Source organism: Malaclemys terrapin, chromosome 3 (genome assembly GCF_027887155.1).
Source record: "Malaclemys terrapin pileata isolate rMalTer1 chromosome 3, rMalTer1.hap1, whole genome shotgun sequence".
Taxonomy (NCBI): Eukaryota; Metazoa; Chordata; order Testudines; family Emydidae; genus Malaclemys; species Malaclemys terrapin.
This window is the reverse complement of record NC_071507.1, coordinates 6,686,477-6,710,457: the sequence shown is the minus strand read 5'-3', so window position 1 is coordinate 6,710,457 and position 23,981 is coordinate 6,686,477. Positions and strand designations below refer to the sequence as shown.

Sequence of the window (23,981 nt, the reverse complement as noted above, 5' to 3'; positions counted from 1 at the left end):
TGTTGGGGCTAGCAGCAGAGCAGTCTCAACCACATAGGAAGGGAGACAAGGAGAGCACAGGGGGCAGGTGAGAAACTTGGGATGGAGGAAGCTGAAGAAATACAAAGAGCTGCAGGAGAACTAAAGGAGGAAGGAGAAGGAAAAGGAGCAGGCAGAAAAGGACAGGAGAAAACGTGTACAGAAAAAAACCTCAGACTGCAGTGACTATTTCGAGACCAAGTGTGGTGGGAACTGAAGTGCCCAGGCACCAATCCATGGTGAAGTGGGCACCCTAGGAAAAAATGCTGGGAACCCTGCTGTAAATAGTGTCAAAACTGTGCCCCCCCAAAACCCCAAACCCGCTATTTGAGCTAATTCATGGTTGAGGCTTACTGGAGCATCTTGCCTCTCTGGCTCCACCCTGTTGCAAGTCAACGTCCCAACCCCTTTTACCCCCCCACCCTCCCTGCCTCCTATACCTTTCCAATATGAGTGAAGAATCTTCATCCAGCCACCCCGTAAAGCCTGTAGGCCACCCTCCAGTTTAGCTGCTTATTATGGTTAAATACGGTGTTCTTGCTTCTTATCCTCCAAATACAGACCAGAAACATGGCCCTCTACCATCCTGACTTCCTGTTATGGTTTCAAAAACAAAAACACATGCTGCGTCTTTATCCTCCGACCGAAAGAGCACTATCTCTTGTCTGCCATTCTAGCATGAACTAAGAGCTGCCCAGGCTACCCATCCAACTTCTCCTTCTGTATTGGAAGCTCTGTTATACTTTCAGCGTTCACCTAGCTGTGCGAATAGCAGACCCCCTCTCTCGTAAGCCACGTCCCTACCTTTTTCCACTTCACGCTATGCAACTATCAGAGGCCACAGACTTCAGAGAGCCCCCGTTTACCAAAACAGGCTATGGAGTTATTATTTATCATCGTGCCTTGGAGCCCTAGTAATGGACCAGAACCCCATTCAACCACAGAACAAAAAAATGGTCCCTTCCCTCACATTTTGATGTGATGAAAGCATGAGTGTTTCTGCTTAATTTATTTATAAGCATTTCATTCTAGGAGGTTGCTGGGCGCTCAACACTCTTGAACGTCAGACCATTTATCTAGGCACCTACATATAGGAAAACAGGCCTAACTTTAACAAGCCATTTAAAAAAAAAAAATGTCGACCCCACTTTTTCAATAGTGTGATCCTTTGGTGCGCATCCTTCTTTCAAGAGCCCCGTGACATTTTTTTTCTTTTCATTTTCAGTTGGCAAGTTTGGAGCCTACATGCAGGTAAACATCCAGAATGATGGTCCTGTGACGATAGAACTGGAATCCCCTGCTGCCACCATGGATCCGAAGCAGGTAAGCCCTTAGGAGGCTCTAATTCAGAGCGAGGGAAATTCTTGGAGAGTTCTCAGGGTGGACGTGCCCTGCTGAGAATTGGGTGGCTTGACTTTGTTCTGTATCACACAGTACAGCTGACGTTTGCCATAAGGTCTTAATGCTTTCTGAATTGCCCCTGCAAGGTTAAATAATTTTTCTTTAGTTCCGTGGCTTCTTGGAAGCTGCCTACCGTCTTGCTAAAGGTTATGTATGTGTCATGCGGAGCAGCATTTATAGTACATTCTTATTCATCATTAAGGCTGCCTTTTAATCATGAGTCATAGATTTTTTTTTTTAACGTATTTGCTTTTTATTTTACAGTCAAGACTTCTGACATTTTGGGGCTATTGTACGTGGGTGGGTGCATGGAGTGATCAACAGGCAAACTAGCTTTTCTGAGAAACTAGAGTGCTGCCAGATTAAACCCTGAGCTGCATGGGAGGCTAATGAGAAGTAGCGGCAACACTGCTGTGACGCATTGGATCAGACTAGAGAACTGGGAGAATTTAATTCCTCTCGGGTGATGAGGTTTCCCTACCCTCTAGGGTAAAAATAATTATTTGTTGAGTTACGTTGGGTTTTTCAGTTTCACTCTAGAACGACAATTGCTATTGCATATTCATATCGGTCCTCTCGTATTATGGAACTGACACGGTGTAACGTCTCTGGAATACAAATGGCTGTAACACCTGATGCTTTTTTACTACAGTATACTTATATAATTCTTTCCCTTATCACCATGATGACTCCTTGACTATTTCTAAAAATTGGCATGATAAAGCAGCATTCAATCTCAATGCATAATAGTGTTAGACAAACTGTGATTGACTTGGGTTCATACAGGGTTTTACACAAGGCATGTTGTACGTTTTCCAGGTGTTGATCTTGCCTGTATCTCCTTTTTATGGACCGTCTTTTTGCAATAACAGAGAATGCTTCTGGAATTGGAGACTGAGGATTTTTCAGTTTTCTTTAATACGTTTTATTTAAAAAATCACACCTTTCTTTATTCCTGGAACAGCGCACGTACCACTAGATGTCAGTAGAGTTACATTACTTCAGAGATGGTGCTTATATACAGTTTTTTAAACAAATATCAGAGTAGGTAAATCAGGAATTCTAGATATCCTTGGATACTCTTCAAATGTTATTGGGGGCCTTACAAAAAAGGGTAAAACCCTAAGAGAAGTCTCATCCGTCGTGGTATCTCTTGCATAGAATTCCTTTAAAATTGCACGATCGAGCTTTAAACAATGGTAATCAGCAAAAAAAATGTCTCTAAATTGGATTTGAGAGCCCCAAAGATAATTCTGGTGATTAATGAAGCTTCCTTCGTTTGCCCCTGCATTGGGTGAGTCTTTGTGGCTACACAGGGGTATGTAACGGCAAGTCTGGCTACCTTCCTAAATTACTATATTTTTATGTGTACAGGATAAACTGTGCTGGATGTTGGAGATGGTAACTCAAATATATGAAAGGTTTAATCAATACAAATTCCTATCATAAAGTGACCTTGTCTTGAGAAATAATTTATCTTGAGAGCTGACTTTGCTGAAGGCAAATGTGATGATTGCTTTGATTAGGAAGGTGAAGGTAGAAGTTTAATGAAGAACATCAGATAAAAATAAATACAAGCTACTCTAGTGCTAGATTAACATGTAGCGTATTTGGTATTTATTTCAGAATCACTTTAGTCGCTCTTGCGTACAGTTTCCCATTTCTCTTCAATTAGGGTTGCTTAAAACTTGTATGGGTGTGTTGCTGCAGTAATACCTATAGACCAAAGGAGTTGCCACTTAGGGGAAAGATACTTCCAAGTTCACTGCCAGACCTGACACTCCTCCTTTTTGTATCTATGGAATGAATGACACTGGGCCATGTTGTAATTGAATGTTAATTCAGCTGCCCGTTATAGCTAAGCGTCATCAGCTATTCTCCTTTTCGTATAAGTGTGAAAAGTCTGAAGGGCCAGTGGTTAACTGAAGAGTGGTAGTTCTCCCCCGCCAAAGAAGGTCGGGGAGAGAAGCAATAGGGGTAGCTGTTTTAAACACAGGTATTGTAATTTGCCTCCCTTGTGATTGCTATCTGATAATTGCATTACCAAGGTAAAAGAACCATTTCCAGGAAGTGCAAGAGTGCAGTTAATTTGAGCCTGTTGCTCAGCATGAAGTCCTGATTTATTGTCCTCCACTTTACCTCTCTAACTCTACAGCCGTGTTACTGAAATTGCAAACCTGGAAGATTTTGTTCCATGTTCTTGGAACTACTCGTAAATTAAATGTTGTGAGTGTGCCCCCTCCTTACCTCCAGCCTTTTGGGTTTATTCCTAATCTGCATCTCTCTTTGAGACTCAGTTTTTAATCTTTGTGTTGAACCATAAAACATTTCTAATCTCCAACCTGGATTGTAATGCTGAACAAAACAGCTGTTGTACTAAAACTGTTCTACACTTCAGAGCATTAATGAGACCGTGCATATTTAGTCTGTTTTTAGCACACAGGCTGATTTTCCAGCATTACAGACTCGACCTGCAAAAGGCAAGCAGCAGGCTTTTATTTCATGATGAGCTGGGTAATATGTATCCAGTAATATGACTTTCAGTATTTCATTCAACAGCACTTTTAGATTTATACATTCAAATATTGTATTGTTGTTTGGAGCATATTTTTCTAACTCTCTCCTTCTCAGTTCAAAATAATTTGGTACGGCAGTAGCATGTTTATATTTAAATGTGTTTTAATACTTATTAGCAATTGTCTTTACTTATAAGATTTTTTTTTTCTAGATAGAAACTTTTATCTTTCCATTTATTTGTACAAATGTAAACACAATTCTTGACCTGTCTCTCAATATGGCCATGTCTAGGAAGGGGAAAAGGTATGGACTTTTAAATGACATTGAAAAGCCTGTAATATAAAACCTATAGATAGGCTTGGAAGGATTCAATTTTTATTGATAAATGTCAATGAAACATTGATTTCACCCAACACTCACAAAGAAAAAATATTTTCATCAATAATAATCGAAATTCACGATAGGCCAAGTAAGAAAAATGCTGCTTGAGAACTTATTAGAATTTGATTTAAGGCTATTTACTGTGTCTATTTTGACGTATTTGTTGGCCATTTGTGTTTTAATGCTCACAAAGCATTAACTTTTTGAATCTCAGCGTCTACTGTCATTAAATAATATTGTCTAATGCGCTCGCTCATTGTCTGAGCCTCCCATACCTTTCCACAACTGTGAACATTTAAATGGATAAAAATAGCAAAAAAAAAAATGCTTAAACGTAAACATCACTATCTCTTGAAATAAAACTGAATTTGGCCAAGCCTACCTATAGAGTTAAGTTAAACAGTTATTAGCTGCCTTTGGTGCCGTTAACATGAAGTGGCTGTTTTTGCTAAGCCGTTTCAAAATGGAGTGCCAGCTCTCACGTGGTTCTTCACAGTTCCATCTTGTCTCCCCTTTTCTTTCACATGCATCTAAGGCCACTGGGAGGGGTTAGTGAAGCTATGTGGGTTGTTCTGTTGTCAGCATGCTGACGACCCCCCAGCTCTGTAGCCCCAATGCAGCAAGATACATAAGCATGTGAGTAGTCCCCCTGGAGAACCATGCTGTATTGGGACTTGCTTCTCATTCTCCTCTGAATTAGCCATAGTAGATTATATCTTTAGCCAGGCCTGGTCTACATAACAGTGCTTTGCCTGTATAGCAATCCCCACAGAGGCCTCTAGTGTAGACGCAGTTTATGCTGATAGAAGGGGTTTTTCTGTCAGTATAATAACACCATATTAATACTATATTATTACGGTAGTTACTACTACTCTTCTGTTGGCACAGCTATGTTGAACTTTGTCATGTAGAGCTGGCGTTGGTGTTTGTTTGAGAATGGGATATGACACATAAATAAAGTCAGTACCACAGTTGACACTTACATTTTCTGATTTGGTGCTTTCAGCAGAATGGTCAAGGATGGAAAAAGCTTAGAGGCTGAACTTCCCCCTAATCCTTCTAGTTAGCCCCTGTTAGATCAGGATTCAGGTACGATAGCCAGACAGTGTGAAGAAAGTCACACTGCCATCATTTCCAGACTACCCCAGGTCTGTGGATCGACTACTGCAGTCTACACAGTACAAAGTCCACTCCCTAGAGCATCTGGGTTTTTTAATGAACATAAAAAAATATTAAAGTACTAAACCAAAAATGTGATCAGTAAACACATTTCACATGTTTGTTTTGTTTATAACAAAAAAGCTGAAAAAAATCTGTGTCCCAGATGATGCATATCAATTTATAAAAGTCAAAGAATAATAAAGAAAAATAGATTCTCCTTATTTGGGAAGAGGTTTTCGTGGCTTGAAGTTGCTGTATAATTTATGAAATGTAAATATGAGATTAGAAGATGCTCACTCTTGAGGCTAAGCGGGGATTTCTCAGTGCACAGAGCTAAAATTGGAGTGCCCTTAGGGAAATGTCATAAGGTCAAAGCTTCTCAGTAGCCCTTTCATACCTAACTTGTTACACACCCTTCTTGTTTTTATTGTTACTAATACAACGTACTGAAGCATTTGCCAGAACTCTTTTGAGTATTTAGCATGAAAGTGTGTTGTTTTTCTTCCATTTTATTCATAGAAGTGCAGCCCTCGTTTTTTCTGTCTAAGGAGATTCTCTGATGCTGTAAAGCACATGTGTGAAATCTTTTTTTCAATAGTTGAAACCATACCTGATGACACAACGTATGAGGCCTGAGCATTAGAACTATAAGAGATCCAAAATCAGTCACATAAGTTCAAATAAGTAGCTGTGCCAGTTTGAGGGACACAGTGACAAAGTTCTTATTTCAAATGCTTGGAAATAAATGTCCTGGCTGTTCCAGATATTCATGATATTTGGGGTTTGCTGTTGTAATATGACACGGAGGTTTGGAGAACTGAATCTGTTATTTACTAGATCTGGGGACCACATCTTACATTAAAAAAATCTGTCAGTAACTCCATGAGGAATTCCATAGGAAACCTTTTTCCTGATGGCTTGTTCAAGTTACAGTAGCTAATTTGAGAGCTCATCTAGACGTTAAACAGAACAGTTTTTGCCTAATGCAGTATCTGGTTGACTTTGTTCGTTTTGAGTGGCCATGCCAGTGTCTATCAAGACAAGCATGGGAGGATAGGGAACTTCCAGTGTACAATGGACAACATCGAAGATCACATCTTTGTCTGCCTTCCATGCACCAATTAAAAAGTATCCAAGTTGTGGTTGCACATGGACCATTATTCTATTCTCTCTTATTCTAGGCATTTAAACAGTGCCTATCACCATAGTACCTCAGCGCATTACAACTTCTAAAAGTTAGATTGAATACATTTCTGTTTTTCTCCCGCTCCCCCTCTGTACTCCATCCTTTTGGTTTGGTTTGTTGTGGGGAAGTGACACTGAAGCCATGAGATTTTTGTTTTGAATGTGGCAAGGTCTGTGGCCATTCTGATCTCTTGCAGAAGCAAGTTCCACAGTTGGTTACCAAGTTATTTCATCTACCATTGCAAGGTAGGCTGTTTCATTGCTTCTGAGGAACGTTGCTGTTGTGGGAGGTCATGACTGCAGTGGAGAGAGGTGCCCATCTCCATGGAGGGCCTTGAACATCAGGATTGAAATCTTGAATGTGACTCTTCCTCCCCTTCACTGGGGAGTTAGTGAAGCAAGCGAGTTCCCAAGGAGAGAGGTTGACTGACCTGTATCGTTAAGGAGGGGGCTGCATTCTGAACTAAACTGAATCTCTTTTCAGGGCTGGTGTCCACATTCCTAGGTACAGTACATTAAGATAGTGGAACCTGGAGTTCACAAACGTATGGACCAGAATGTCTAGGTTGGAGCCAGGAAAAGGGGAAATAAGTTATTTACACAGACTGATAGATGTACACAGTGTTGTTGTTTTTTTTTAAACAAAAATATAAATACCATAAAGCAAAACTCCTGTCCCGAAGAACTTAAAATCTAAGGGGATTCAGCTAACTTCTGCCCTTGGTTAGAGTGGTCCCGCCGGGGCTCAGCCGGTATAAATGAGAGCACAGTTCAGCCTATTATGCTGTAGTTTCATTATTAATCTTCGCATCTCAACTTTTGAGGTGTGCTTGGTTTAGTGAGCCTTAGATTTCCAGATGTGTTCTATTTTCTTTCAACTTTTCAGAGCACTTGACTTCTGACGTGTCACAGATCTGTCTGCCAGCATCCTTGCAGACCTTGGAGTGGTGTTGATTCCAGTTTAATGAGTAGGAAATGGCATCTGGCAACAATCCACTTGAGAGAGACCCGCTGAGGAAAACAGCCACTCCCTGGGGACCATTGGCTGGGAAAATCAAATCTTTCTGACTGTACCTCAGATAGTGTCTAGCCTGCAGTTAAAAATTGGGTACGAGATAATTAATCTTCGTTGGCCATTAATACCAGACAGGCTGAGGAATACCTGTGTAGCCTTGCCCCCAGCACTCAAATGGAATGAAAGAGGCATGTGCTGTGTTAATTAGTACCTTATTGTCAAAACAACTTTCCCCTTTAATAAAACATGTAAAATGTTGCTTGCGAATGGCAGGGAGGCAGTGAGGACAGACAAATAGTATTTTTTGGCTGCAACTTTGTTGAACCGTAATACAGGAGGTCTCCTAAAAACAACCTGTCCTGGCAGCAGTGAAGGGGGTGAGGAGGGGCAGGCCACAGCCCCCCACTTTTTCTGTGCTCTAACTGGGCATCCTAACGAGCCTGCTGTATTCCCAGGCTTGGCAAAGGCCATGGACTCTTGGGAAGCAATGGAGGGTGGCTCAAAATGAGGACACACTCCACCTGCAGCTCTTCGTTTACAAGTGGCTCCCTCGTTGACTAGCTAATCCCAGCTCTTGGAAAAAGTGCTGGGCACTAACCAATAGCAGCTTCCTTAACCGAGGGATGCCATTTGCTAACAGTCACTGTCAATCTCTCATGGGGGTGACCGTGCCTCTCCGCTCCACCCTGCAGTCTGGGTAGGCCAGGAAGGACCATCCTGCTTCACCACTTCTCTGGCTTTTATATTTTCTTTCCGTTTCTGCTATTCAAATATGAGAGCTGAAAACTTTGCCAAATGCCCAGTAGCCTCTAAGATGAGCCACTCTCCAGAGGCAATGCCCAATTCAGAAATCAAGCCCTTTCCCCACTCATCTGCAAGGAGAGGGTAGCTGTTGGGATTCCTGCAAGGATGCTGTCCTTTGACCCTTTTCAGTGACTCCCTCTTTTGTAGCCTCTGACTACAGGCTTCAAACATCTACACCATCTGCCTCTGGTTGCTGGAAGGGATATTGAAAGTTCACATGCTCTCTCCTCACCTCTCACATTGTGCAGGCTCCTGGCTTCTATAAGGGAGGATCTCTGCTAATTCATCCTTCTCCCAACCTCCATTGGAGGGCCCTCTCCCCCCATCACCGTATAGCCCAAGTTTCTGCCTCTCCTGTTGCTCAGAGCTTTCCCAAGATGCAGCAGGATGCAGCTGTCTTGAACCTGGTTGGTTTCACTGCTGCTCATGAGATTCGAACAGCAGCACTAAAAACGGACCAGACTGTTCTGTTTTCCCTCTGCTGCAGCAGAAGTACTGGAGGTGTGGGCAGATGTAGGAAGACGCTCAGTTCTTATCTGCAAGATTACTTGAACCATACTGGATGGAATTTTTTTTTTAAGTGAAAGCCTAGATACTGCAAAAGTTGATTGCACTTGAAAAGGGGAAGTTCCTATTTACCATGGACGATTGGATTTTTCAGCCTCAGATGCCCTATATTTTGGACTGTTGAGCTCCTGTTACCCCGGAGTTGCCACTTAAAGGGTATGTCTACACTACGGGATTAATCCGAATTTACAGAATTTGAATTTTGGAAACGGATTGAATAAAGTCGAATGTATGCGGCCACACTAAGCACATTAATTTGGCGGTGTGCGTCCATGTACCAGGGCTAGCGTCGATTTCCGGAGCGTTGCACTGTGGGTAGATATCCCATAGTTCCTGCAGTCTCCGCCCATTGGAATTCTGGATTGAGATCCCAATGCCTGATGGGGCCAAAAACATTGTCACGGGTGGTTCTGGGTACATCCTCCCCCTCTCTCCAGGAAAGCAACGGCAGACAACCGTTTCGCGCCTTTTTCCTGGGTGAACAGTGCAGACGCCATACCATGGCAAGCATGGAGCCCGCTCAGCTCAAGACAACAGTCATGAACATTGTAAACACCTCGCGCGTTATCGTGCAGTTTATGCTGAACCACAACCTGCAAAACCAGGCGTTGAGGAGTAGGCTACGGCAGCGTGGCGGCGAAAATGATGAGGACATGGACATGGGGCAGGTTATAGCCGTGGAACGCCGATTCTGGGCCCGGGAAACAAGCACAGACTGGTGGGACCGCATAGTGTTGCAGGTATGGGACGATTCCCAGTGGCTGTGAAACTTTCGCATGCGTAAGGGCACTTTCATGGAACTTTGTGACTTGCTTTCCCCTGCCCTGAAGTGCCAGAATACCAAGATGAGAGCAGCCCTCACAGTTGAGAAGCGAGTGGCAATAGCCCTGTGGAAGCTTGGAACACCAGACAGCTACCGGTCAGTCAGGAATCAATTTGGCAAATCTACTGTGGGGGCTGCTGTGATGCAAATATCCAAAGCAATCGCTGAGCTGCTGCTACGAAAGGTAGTGACTCTGGGAAATGTGCAGGTCATAGTGGATGGCTTTGCTGCAGTGGGATTCCCTAACTGTGGTGGGGCAATAGATGGAACCCATATCCCTATCTTGGCAACGGAGCACCAGGGTACCCAGTACATAAACCGCAAGGGGTACTTTTCAATGGTGCTGCAAGCACTTGTGGATCACAAGGGACGTTTCACCGACATCAACGTGGGATGGCTTCATGACGCTTGCATCTTCAGGAACACTATTCTGTTTAAACGGCTGCAGCAAGGGACTTACTTCCCAGACCAGAAAATAACTGTTGGGGATGTTGAAATGCCTATAGTTATCCTTGGGGACCCAGCCTACCCCTTAAGGTCATGGCTCATGAAGCCATACACAGGCAGCCTGGACAGGAGTCAGGAGCTGTTCAACTACAGGCTGAGCAAGTGCAGAATGGTGGTAGAATGTGCATTTGGACATTTAAAAGGTCGCTGGCGCTCATTACTGACTCGGTCAGACCTCAGCCAAACCAATATCCCCATTGTTTTTGCTGCTTGCTGTGTGCTCCACAATCTCTGTGAGAGTAAGGGGGAGACCTTTATGGCAGGGTGGGAGGTTGAGGCAAATCGCCTGGTTGCTGATTATGCGCAGCCAGACACCAGGGCGATTAGAAGATCACACCAGGAAGTGCTGCGCATCAGAGAAGCTTTGAAAACCAGTTTCATGACTGGCCAGGCTACGGTGTGAAAGTTCTGTTTGTTGAAAACCCGCCCCCTTGATTGACTCATTCCCTGTAAGCAAACTACCCTCCCCCATTAAATCACAGCTTGCTTTTAAAGGAAATAAAGTCACTACCGTTTAAAAATCATGTATTCTTTATTAATTGATTATAAACATAGGGAGAGAACCAACAAGGTAGCCCAGGTGGGGTTTGGGAGGAGGATAGGAGGGAAGGAAAAGGCCACTGAAAAAATTCAATATAATGACAGCCTTTTGGTTGGGCTCTCCACTGGGATGGAGTGGGAGGGTGCACGGAGCCTCCCCCCCCCCCCCGCGTTCTTACACGTCTGGGTGAGGAGGCTATGGAACATGGTGAGGGGGGAGGGAGGTTATACAGCGGCTGCAGTGGCACTCTGTTATCCTGCTGCCATTTCTGAAGCTCCACCAGATGCCGGAGCATGTCCGTTTGATCACGCAGCAGCCCCAGCGTTGCAGCCTGCCACCTCTCATTTCAAGTGTCCCTCATGATCTCACGTTCACTGGCATCTTTCCTGTACTTAGATACCGTGTCCTTCCACTCATTCAAATGAGCTCTTTCATTGCGGGTGCATTCCATTAGTTCTGAGAACATCTCGTCTCGCATCCTCTTTCTCTGCTGCCATATCTGAGATAGCCTTCAGGACGGAGGAGGGAGGCTTGAAAAATTCGCAGCTGCTGGAGGGATGGAAAAACGGAGAGAAGTTTTTAAAAAAATACATTTTACAGAACAATGCTTATACTCTTTCACGGTGAACAACACTATTCATAGTACATAGCACACATGATTTCAGTACAAGGTCGCATTTTGCATCTTAATATTGAGTGTCTGCGGCTTTGGTGTTAGAGATCACAGATGCAGGTTCGGGCAACAGAATTCGGCTTGCATGCGGCCATGGTAAAACATTGTCTTTCGGCTTCTGCGCCCTCCTTTCCCACATACCAAGCAAAGCCCGTTGAGTGCTGTGGTTTTCCTGTTAACCTTCAGCAGCAGAAACCAAACTAACTCCCCCTCCCCCCACAATCCAATTCTCTGGGATGATCGCTTTCTCCCTCCCCCCACCACGTGGCTGGTATCAGGGAAGATTCCCGCAGAAACCAAACTAACCCCCCCCCCCCCCGCCATGAATTTTCTGGGATGATCGATCTACCCCTCCCCCTACCGCGTGGCTGGTATCAGGGAAGATCTCTGCTAGCCAAACGCGAAAAGCTCAGCGCCAATTCCCCCCCCCCTCCCCCACCCGCGCTTGGCTAACTGCAGGGAAGGATTTCTTTTCAGCCACAGGCAAACAGCCCAGTAGGAACGGCCACCTCTGTCCCCTTAATTAAATTCCTGTATTTCAACCAGATTACCGTTAGCGATATCACTCTCTTGAGGATTACACAGCGAGATAAAGAACGGATGTTGCTTGAATGCCTGCAAACACCGGGACCATACGCTGCCAGGCTTTGTCATGCAATGATACCAGATTACTTGCTACTAGCATGGCGTGGTCAAGTGTCCTACCATGGAGGACGGAATAAGGCTGCACTGCCCAGAAACCTTCTGCAAAGGCTTTTGGAGTACCTCCAGGAGAGTTCATGGAGATGTCCCTGGAGGATTGCCGCACCATCCCCAGACACATTAACAGACTTTTCCAGTAGCTGTACTGGCCGCGAATGCATCCCAAGTCCTCAGGGCAAATTAATCATTAAAAAATGCTTGCTTTTAAACCATGTTTTGTATTTTAAAAAGTAAAGTCACCTGAGGTCCCCTCCATGGGGTTATGGTCTTGGGTACTGGCTTGGGAGGGTACTTCAGTCAGGCTGAGAAAAAGATCCTGGCTGTTGGGGAGAACGGAGTGCTGTGTGCTCTCCGCAATCTCGTCGTCCTCCTCCTCTTCCCTGTCCGCAGAATCCTCAGGTGTGGCTGAGATTACCCCCACCTCGGAATCCACAGTCAGAGGTGGGGTAGTGGTGGCGGCCCCCCCTAGAATTGCATGCAGCTCAGTGTAGAAGCGGCATGTCTGCGGCTCTGACCCGGAGCGACCGTTTGCCTCCTTTGTTTTCTGATAGGCTTGTCTGAGCTCCTTGACTTTCACGTGACACTGCTCTGAGTCCCTATTGTGGCCTCTCTCCATCATGCCCTTGGAGATTTTTTCAAAAGTTTTGGCATTTCGTCTTTTCGAACAAAGTTCTGCTAGCACTGAATCCTCTCCCCATATATATCCAGTACCTCCCGTACGGTCCATGCTGGTGCTCTTTTTCGATTATCGGCCTGCATGGTTACCTGTGCTGATGAGCTCTCTGTGGTCACCTGTGCTCTCCTGTGCTGGGCAAACAGGAAATGAAATTCAAATGTTCGCGGGGCTTTTCCTGTCTACCTGGCCAGTGCATCCGAGTTCAGATTGCTGTCCAGAGCTGTCATAATGGTGCACTATGGGATAGCTCCCGGAGGTCAATACCATCGAATTGCGGCCACACTAACCCTAATTCGAAATGACAATATCTATTTTGATGCTACTCCGCTCGTCGGGGAGGAGTACAGAAATCGATTTTAAGAGCCCTTTATTTCGAAATAAATGGCTTCGTTGTGTGGAGGGGTGCAGGGTTAATTCGATTTAACACTACTAAATTCGAATTAAACTCATCGTGCAGACCAGGCCAAAAAGAAATAATCACAACTGTTGACGGGGAGAAGAAGTGAAATTATATCAAATTGCAATATGTTCATTTTTCTTTTGATAACTATTTTCTTGTTTTGTCATGTGGCTGTTTAAAAAAACCCAAAACATTCAAAATATTGATTTTAAAAATTAGACCTGACTATCTGCTGCAGAAAGTTGTACCTGGATTTGTGCTTATATTTGTGACTGAGCAATTGGAAAGATTCTTTGCTGATTCAGACTACAGAGGATATAATGCTTTAGTTGTTTTTCATTCCCAATGTTTTATTTTAAAATCTTTCCAGATGACACACTATTGATAGTGAGTCAATATTGCTTCATGCCATACTTATGAACTCAAGTCCTTGCAGTTCTGTTTGCACTTTTATCAGCCAAAGCCATGGAAATCTCAATTTATAGTCTCCACAGTCTGTCATATTTTATTAGTTCCAAGCAGCTTTTTGACAAGTGGAAAAAATGGTAATATCTGTTTAATAAAATGTTCTGTGCAATTAGGTTAATAAGAGACATTCAGCGTTATGGTTGCAGTAGAGAGAAGCTGATTTTGGTGGTGCTGCAGACTTCCTAGTGTTTCTGAACACAAGTTCATGCTACATGTATTAGCTCTTCAATGAAATTAAATTCTTTATATCAAAACATAAAGGGCCATTTTATATCTGAAAACAAACATCTCTGGAGAATAGACTTGCACGTGGAGTAAGCATTGTTTTGTTAATGGCTCGTTATCTAAAATGTAATTTAAAAAAAAAGTAAGCTACCAATAGTTTGGGTAGAATACTCCAGTGTCTAAATATCTCTATTATAGTTGTACTGTACAGTAGAACCAAACTAGTTTGTGCTTCAGTGAGCTGCAAACTGGCAGATCTGCACTGAAAACAGATTTTCGGGTGAATCAGATTCTGATGCCATGTTCTGGGCCAAGCCAGTATGGGCAATATCCTGCTACTTGTGGGTTGATAGGGGAATTCGATGTAATCTGTCCTGGGCCAGTGCTCAGTAATGTCCCGAAATGGAATAAGGACGCTTGAATACTGCATGCACATTTGGTTGCCCCATCTCAAAAAAGATCTATTGGAATTGGAAAAGGCACAGAAAAGGGTCACAAAAACGATGAGGGGTATGGAACAGCTTCCATAGGAGGAGAGATTAATAAAACTGGGACTATTCAGATTGGAAAAGAGATGACAAGGGGGATATGATAGAGGTCTATAAAATCATGATTGGTGTGGGGAAAGTAAATAAGGAAGTATTATTTACTCCTTCTCATAACACAAGAACTAGGGGTCACCAAATGAAATTAATAGGCAGCAGGTTTAAAACAAACAAAAGGAAGTATTTCTTCACACAATGCACGATCAACCTGTGAAACTCTTTGCCAGAGGATGTTGTCAAGGCCAAGACTATAACAGGGTTCAAAAAAGAACTAGATAAATTCATGGAGGATAGGTCCATCAATGGATATTAGCCAGGATGGGCGGGGATGCAAAACCATGCTCTGAAGTGTCCCTGGCATCTGTGTGCCAGAAGCTGAGAATGGGCGACAGGGGATGGATCACTTGATGATTCCCTGTTCTGTTCATTCCCTCTGAAGTACCTGGCATTGGCCACTGTCGGAAGACAGGATGCTGAACTAGATGGACCATGAGTCTGACCCAGCATGGCCATTCTTATGAAATAAGTTGGCGATGCTGATCTTTCTCCTTATGAGTTGTGGAATTTCCATAGTGGATCAGATTAATGGCACACGTAGATCAGGTATCCTGACTCTACCGTCATGCAGTATCCAATATTTCAAAGGAAGCTATGCAGTAATATGCCTATGGGTTTGCTTCAGTTCTGAAGCATGAGGGCTGGCCCCTCGGGGGGGGGGGAGTGGGGCGGAAAGGAGCCAGAGAAACAGGAACTGGGTTGTTGTAGGGGTTTCTGTAACTCTCTACTTCTGGGAGAATTTTGGTGTGTGTCTATATTGTTACAGACGTACTTCCGACAGGTATTTTGAAATAAATTAGCAAAATAATTGAAACTGGCATGATGAGGTAGTGTTATTTTGACAAATAAAATTTGCAAAATTTTAAAATGTGCCAGAATTTTTTTATTTTTTGATGCAGAATTCCCCCAGGAGTACTGAATAGAACTACACCTCTACCCCGATATAACGCGACCTGATATAACACGAATTCGGATATAACGCGGTAAAGTAGTGCTCCGGGGGTGGGGGGAGGGGCTGTGCACTCCGGCGGATCAAAGCAAGTTCGATATAAAGTGGTTTCACCTATAACGCGGTAATATTTTTTGGCTCCTGAGGATAGCGTTATATCGAGGTAGAGGTGTACCTAAAATGTGCTGGATACATAAGTTAAAACAAGTTCTAAAAATGTATTAAAGTATATTTTCCATATAAAACAAACTGATTAATTCAATGAAGGGAGTTAATTTCAGCCCATTACTCTTAGTTGCACCCTAGGGCTCACAGAGAGCATGGGGGAAAGGAAAAGGACCAGCAATCACAAGCAGAAGGGAGAAGGTAAGCAGTAGAATGGAAGTTGCCAAGAGAGAGGAAGCAGAACTTGAGTAGAATTCTAGCATTTTTCCAAAGGACAGTGATGGCGCAGCTGAGTTTTTTAAGTTGCAAATGTCTCGATGTGGAGCTGCAGTATGTTCGCTCTCTGAAAGGGAACGTGTCTGGGCCCTATGCACTTAAGTGCTTTTCACAGTGCTTTTAACTTTCAGAGAAAAACAATTAGATTAAAATCTCAAAACTGGGGATTTTATTTTTTGACAACTATATAATTTGTATAAAGTAGCTGATTTATGTTTTGTTTTATAAAGTGAAATCCATGTGTTGGTCTTCGGCTCTGAACTGCTTTCACAAGTTAAGTCAAACAAGCCAGGCGCTGTCAGAGTAAATTATTCTTTTATATTACTGTGAAAGTGTCTGGTGCCTTTTTAAAAAATAAAAGGCAATTCGATTCAAGATCAAACTTTTCACAAAGGTCTGAAAGATTAATAGTGTCCCTAGTAATTCTTAAGACAGAAGCACAGGTATTAAAAAAAAAAAAATTGTCACTTGATAATTGTTTCCCTTTATTTAAAAGCCATACATGCCCTTTCTAGCATTTAAATAGAATGCTGCATTGTTTCAATGTTTTTAAAAAACAAAGCCAAATTTAATAAATGATGGAGTTAAAAAAGAATGCGCTCCCATGATACATTTATGAAAAGCGAGGTTCGGGTAAAGATATTAACATAGATTATTTACTGTAGCTTAGATCTAAGCATTCTGAGTACTTTTTTTCTGGCTAGCACCACGAAACTTCCAGTCAAAAAGTGTTCTAAGACTGTCCCAGTTTATTTGCTGTGAGGATTTACTCCAGCAAATTAAAAATTGATGTTCAATCTCATTGGGCTTGCCAAAAAGTAAACACAAAATGCATTAAAAAGTTAACCTGCAAAAGGATAAAAACAAAACCTCAACATTTGTCAAAAAAGCTGTGAGAATCAAACACGTGCACACCACCAAAAAGCAAATTTCTCAAAGATCTGTTGTAATTCACTTCTGCTGGCACACGAGTATCAGTGTCCAAAGGCACATCAAGTAAGGGCAAGGGAAAAATAGGACATTCAGTACAATAACACAGACCTGGGACAGTCAGTACAATGCAATTCAAAGGAAAAACATTCTGTTGCCTGACAATCTTACTGTTACTAGTCTATTACAATTTTTAAAGTTTCCACTGTTCAAAAGGACGCATAGGTAAAAAGTAAGACAGTGCTGAAAGGGTAGTTGCCCATTAGGGGAAACTGTCTGCCAGCTACATCAGAAATCGACAGACATTTACACGCACCAAATAGATGGTAAATGCAAAGAGGCTCCTCGTTTCCAGCCAGGTAATGAGTTCAGTGGAAAGCTCTATTGCCTCACAGCACTAGTGATCATTTAAAACTTTTCTAGTGAAATAAGGGATGAAGGTAAACTGGAATGGAAGCTGCTTGGAGTCTCCGGAGTCCATTTTATACTTCATTTGCCAATACAGTGTCCTACTTCAGTCAAATCACACACTTTAAATAGCACCCTGGGATATTTGGTTCTAGCTATGTCTCATTTTGTGAAAGGAATACATTTATACATGAGGGGGAGTCACCCCTGTCTGGGTCAATGCTCAGGAACTATACAGAAGACAGAGGTATGCCTAAAAGACATTGCTGACAATGTGATTCTTCATCATTGGAAGGCAGATGACATTACAGCCTTTGTAGAAACCAGCATATATGCTATGACTTTATTTAATACATGTTCTTTAGAATAAATGGCAAAACTCTGAGAAATCTGTTCATCCTGTAGCACTGGCCTGGTAGCAAAAAACCTGTCACTGAAATTCCAATGCTAAGTACAGGCAATCTTGAATAGTGTGCAATCAAAGCAGCCCAGAAAAGTCATGGAGCGACTTCCATATAGAGGAGAGTGTGTTTAATTTGAGTAGGTAACAAATAGGTAGCAGCACGCTGGAGCTGAATAAAATAATCAGTCTTTGGAAGATCAGTCAGATACTCCCATTCACCTTGTTGCCCTGTCCTAGAGCATGAAAACTGACAAAAGGCGATCCACAGTTTAATTTCATAAAAATGCGGAACTCATTGCCACAAGATATTGAGGCAAAGTACTGAGAATTATTATAAAAAGATGGAAAACATTTATCTGAATACTAAATATATCGTCTACAGTTGCAGCTGGCTAGGACTAGAATGTGTAAGAGCCCCCCAGCCCAGACACTCACATCCCCTCCCCCCTCAGAGGCCAGCTGCACTCTTTCCCCCCCTCCCCACAAGTCCAGGGATCCAGAATGAGAAACAGCCTGATGCTGGGTCCCCGGCTTGCATGGAGTTTCTTGCCTGCTGCAGTCTCCTTCCTTCAGGGCATGCTGGGAACTGCAACTGCCGGGAACCTTCCAGTTCCCTCCCCCTCCCCCCAGCCTTGTCTTCTATATGTGAGCTGGGTCCAGCGGCCCCTAGTGGCGGCCAACATCTTTGCATCTCATTTCTGTGGGGGGGAAAAAAAGGAAATTCTCCATTAATTTCTGCAAAATTCTGCATTGCGCAGTGGTGCAGAATTACCCCAGGAGTAATTCAGCTAATAAATTAAAAAAAAAATGCTGTTTTTGTGGATTGTTAATTTAATTTGGATTTCTATCCAAATAGAGCTTGACACAAATCACCTATAAAAATCTAGTAAATAACAGAAAATGATGAATGATGCAATTAACATAATAAAAAATGTAAAAATTAAGAATGTGAATAAGTGTAAATTAAGCTGTATCATTGCTTAAATCAACAGTTCCCAGACACTGGTTTTTGACCCAAAATGGGGTCATGCCATCAGCAGATGGGATCGTGGGTCCAACAGGCCAGATTCAGCCTATGAGGTGATGTCATTTAATCTACAAAATGGCGCAGGGCATCCGAGGTCACAGTGTGCGGAGATAAAAATGGCAGCCTCCTTGTGATGTGACCTCACATGTACAGGGTGTGCGAGGCCAAGTTGTGCGGAGGCTGCTATTTTGTAAAATGGTGGCCTCCTGGAGTGGTGTTTGTGGAGCAGGTCTGGACATGTTGGCTGAGCAGAGGTGGGTATGCAGATGCTGTTCTGTCTTTTGCACCATCTGGCTGTGCAAGCATCCAGTTGAGAGACTTGAATCCAGAAAATCCTTATCTCTGGGCAACAGCCTTATCAACAGAGCATCCTCTCTGCTGGGGCTGGTAGGAGCCTGTCCTAGCCTTTTCTGAGATAGGAACCTGCAGTGGCTTGTAAGCTCCTTAAGGCAGGGCCCATATCTTGTTTTATGCCACCATGAGTCCCTGCTGGCACTTGATAAAGAATCCTTGTAAGTAACTGTGTCTACACTGCCCTAGGATCATCACAGAGGGGTTTCCTAAGTCCTGGCCTCATTTGCTTAACTTCAAATTCCTTTTTCTGATTTGTGATAACAGGCACAATGGACTCATTTTATGCAGAGTATGTGCTTCAGCCTCCAGCAGTGAGTCTAGTGGTGAAGTTATGAACAAAAACGAGAGTGCAAGAAACGTGCTTGCAGATAGGATGAGGCTTTCTTTGAGTATGACATCACCAGTGTGTTTCTGTCAAGAACGAAGAAAAGCTAAAATGCCTACTGCCTACACAGAGTTATCTAGTAAAAGCATGATGCCTAATAAACATAAACAACATTTGGAAACCCTTCAGAAGGAATACATTGGAAAACCAAGGTCATTTTTCCAGCGCCGGAAAGAAGAACTTTAGCTCAACAAGTGCAATTCAAGAGAGTTATATCCGACTCTGACCATGCTCCAAAGGCATCATTTGAGGTGAGTTACTGCATTGCATAGGCCAAGAGCCTTCACACAATTGGAGACACTTTGTTTTTGCCAGCTCCAGTTGATATGCGGAAGGTAATGTGTGGGGAAACCAAGGCAAACAAACTTAAAGCCGTACCACTCTCCAACAACACAGTGAAGCGATGGATTGAGTTGATAGTGGCAGATTAGGAAAACACACTGGTGGAGTGGTCTGAAAAACATGGATGCTTTTGCTCTTCAGGTTGACGTGAGCACTGAGGGCATGATGCACATTTCTTGGTTGAAATACACATGGGAGGGGTGCAGTTCTCAAAGATATTCTGTTCTGACTCCCTCTTTCTGGGCACAAGACTGCCCAAGGAATGTTCAGTGTTCTACAAGCAAGACAAACATATCCCATGTGATCGTATGGTGGGCTTTTGCACAGATGGAGCTCCATCTACAGCAGGCCACAAAGCAGGTCAGGCTGCCTTGGTAAAGAAAGTTGTTCCATCTGTTGTGTGGACTCTCTGCATGTTTCACAGAGATCATGAAACTCTGAGTCCAGACCTAGGTGAAGTTTTACAGCAGGTCTTGTCTATTATGAACAACAAGACTTAGCCTATTCGCACATGTTTGTTTGCAAAACTGTATGAAGACATGGGGTCGGATCATGGCGTGTTGTTGTTCCACACTGACACTCGTTGGCTCTCAAGGGGAACAACACTGGTACGATTTTTTTGAACTGAGAGATGAGCTGCGTGCCTATGCAATGGACTGCAAAAAGTGAATTTGATTTTCTATGTGATCAAAGGAAGATGTGCCTTCTTGCCTGTGCCACCCTTGTGTCCATCAAGTTTCAGTATCAATCTACCGTTGATGTCACATCGGAGATTAGATGTGTAATTTCTCCCACATTTCCGGACTTCGAGAAGCTGTGTTGCAACATGCAAGCCCATGTGTCACATTAGAGGCATTAAATAACGTACTTAATGTGTAAATTTGTTGGTCATTGTGTTGCTTTGTTGCTGTCTGGGGTCACCGGAAACAGTCTCCAAATGGGGTCATGCAGGCAAAAAGTTTGGGAACCCCTGGATTACATAAATGCATAGCTGGCCTATCCTCTTGATTAGCAAAAGGAAGCACCAAATTTAGTGGTAACTAAATGTGCAACTATGTCTAGTTGCAAATCAACATATTTTAATAGTTACTAACCAATGAGAATCAACCTTTCTTTAGCGTTCGTACTTTTTAGTTATTTTCCTAAACACAATTCAGATCAATGATTTAACTCAAGATTTCCTGCTTGCTGATTTAAATGATTAAAATTGGTGATGTAAATCACTTCAATTTAAATCAATCTATGTCAGGATCCGAACAAGGGCAGTCAGGAGCAAGGGTCAGAGCGGGTCAAACCTGAGGCTGGGAGTAGCAGAGGAGTTCGTAGTCAGCTTCCAGGTCAGGGTCAATACCGAGGGTCAGAGTCTGAGCCAGGTTTCTGGGTCAGGCGGTGAAGTCCAAATCAAGCTGAGGTCAAAACCACGAGTCCAAGCGCTCATGGCAGCTACAGGAAATCTGCACCTTTGCCTGGATACTTTCTGGAATGCCCCTTTGGTTTACCCAGTGTGGGGAGCCAATCAGGAGCCATGAGGCTGTTGCCTGTCAGACCCCCCAAGGCGGGACTTCCTGTGGTCTCTGTCCCCAGCGGGTCGTGAGTAGCACATGAGGAGCACAAACTGGTTGCGGCTGCCACTGGGTGGCAACCTGGAGATGTCTGCAGGCCTGTGTTCTAGACCTGCTGGGCCTTATAGCTAGACCTGATCCAGTGGCATGAAGAGATACAAAATAACCCTGGTGCTTGAGTTCACACTTGATATTTGGTTGGTGAAATGTTGTTACAGAACACACAACCAGTTTTGGGTGTGTGCCCTGCTTCTTAACAGTCTGCCCTGCAGTTGGCATTCATGATCGTGAGCCACTGTAGATAACCTGACACGCACTCTCTTGACTTCTGCAGCAAAGCTGTTGCCAGGGAGCTGGTGACCATGTTGTCCAGATAGTGCTATCCGGCACATGGACTCCTCCCTGACAAGGATTGGCAATGAGGGTTGTTAAACCCTTTGTGACTATTGGGCGTGGGGGCAGGGGGCAGAACCCACCAAACGAGAGGGAGGAGAGTGACGGTGACTGATTCTCAAGGTCAAGTGGCTAGTGCTTGAGGCTGGGCAAACAAGGATGTGGAGGCTGAATTCTGGGTGATGTGGGAACCCAAAAATAACCCCTCCGTGGGGTTCAATAAAGCCTGGGAGAGGATGAAATTAAGACATTATCTGTCTAAAAGCTCTGTTTTAATGGGCTGTCATAGTAAAAAAGTAGGCAAAGGAGGATTCCCCTGGCATCACAGAATGCTGAATAAATGTAATTGTGTGTGTGTGTTAGGGAGTAGAGGGTCAGGAAGAGCAGGAAATAGAGTATATATATATTTTTTTCAACAGGCCTTGGCTGCTGAGACGAGAGAGCCATTTCAGGCAGAACTTGGCAATGCTGCCCACCTTCTGTTTGCTTAAGCTCCTTCACTTCTGCAGGTGTGAAGGAATACCAAATAAGAAGATGCAGAGTTGGAGTGAGTTCCTGGGAGAGGGGATGGGTGGAGAGGGAAATGATTCGATATACTTCAGCTTTAGGAGAAAAGCAGGCCTGTTGTTGTTCCCTTGACGTGGGCCTATCCTATCAAGATGAAGTTGCTTTCCATTAAAGAAGCAATTCTAATGTAGCAATTACCTTTTGTATTTGACTTTAACAGCTGGTGCCCATCAAATCAATGCCTGCTTCTCATCAGCAGCTGGTGTTCTATGAAACATCAGGGAATTGAAACTTCCAAGGTTCCTCACTTCATCCTAGGGGAGAAACCAATGACCCTCCACAAGCACAGAGACTAACCTTTCTAGAGACAGAGATGCAATTGGCCTCATTAAACCCAGGCAGTTAGATCCCAAACAATACTTGTGGAGTACTGAACACTGTCATTTGTAAAGACTTTTGAGAGTCTAATAACCATGCTGCAATTGTAATACTAGTGAAACCCTTTTGAAATTTCATTTACAAGAAGCGTAGTACTAGAAATAATACATATTAAGGCATATGGTAGGGAGATCATGAGGTAGATCGTTATTCCAAAGTGTTTTAACACAATTGTGGAGTGGTACTTTTCAGTGAATTTCATATAATTTACAAAACATCTGTTCTCTTTGATGACAGTTATTTTCTGACTTTAGTTTACATTTTTATTAGCTTGTTAAAATATAACTTGGTAATATTGGAGCCCTTAAGAAGAGGACTAATACTCCTAAAAAACAAAAAGGGGTAGGAATGGAGAAAGAGATCTGTTCCTTTGTCAATTCATCCATAATTCCAATTAATATAAATTAGTTATTACCTTAAAAAAAAACAGTCGTGTACTGGGTATTAACTCTAGACTAGGTTATTACCAAGTTATCAGAAAAGATACTCAAATTTTATTATTATGCTTATATGTTTTGCAATATAATTTGGGTGAAGTAAGTTTTTGAACTGAAAGAAAAGCGATGATAAAAAGTTAGCCAAGTTTATATCTGTGGACATACAGTTATTCAGTTGTGAGGGCATTAGCAAATCAGATTTCAAGGATTTGCATTGTAAGATTGTAAGTCAGTAATTACGGGGGGCAGAGAGGTCCCTATTCTCTGACTACCTCAAACTGTAATTTACATCAGTGACTTAACTTACATGTGCATCACGGGAAGTAAAGATGCCTTAGTGTTCAATTGCTTTTTAGTGCTTATAATTTTTTTTATTCATAATATAAGTGAAAAGCTTTTAGTTCAATAACTGCAATTACGTGCTGGAAAATAAAATTGGCATTTATTTTTTCCAGGGCAATAGTTAAAGCTAAAATCTCTGATGGAAAATATATTTTGAAAAGTAACTTTGTAAAAACACCATAGGGTTCCATGTATGTTTTTCTTGGTAATTTTTTCATATTAAATCCTTTTGTTAACAAGTAGAAAATTATATTTTTAACTTTAGCCCTGTGGATTGACTCGGGATTTGAAAGTTGGACTGGTTAAAAGTTCTGTTGCCAAAGTTCAAACCATAATAGAATCTAGCATTCTCTCTCCCTCTTTTATAGCTGTGGTGGTGCATTAGTATTGTCAGTAG

At 42.9% G+C, this 23,981-nt stretch overlaps 1 protein-coding gene across 1 annotated transcript in view; it reads left to right on the top strand.

Moving 5' to 3' along the window:
* DTD1 (D-aminoacyl-tRNA deacylase 1) overlaps positions 1–23,981 on the top strand; it is a 96,886-nt gene that overhangs the window by 20,497 nt on the left and 52,408 nt on the right. The window contains exon 4 of the mRNA XM_054023797.1: positions 1,244–1,341. Within this exon, the coding sequence (XP_053879772.1) occupies positions 1,244–1,341 (98 nt within the window). The remainder of the gene's footprint in view (positions 1–1,243; positions 1,342–23,981) is intronic.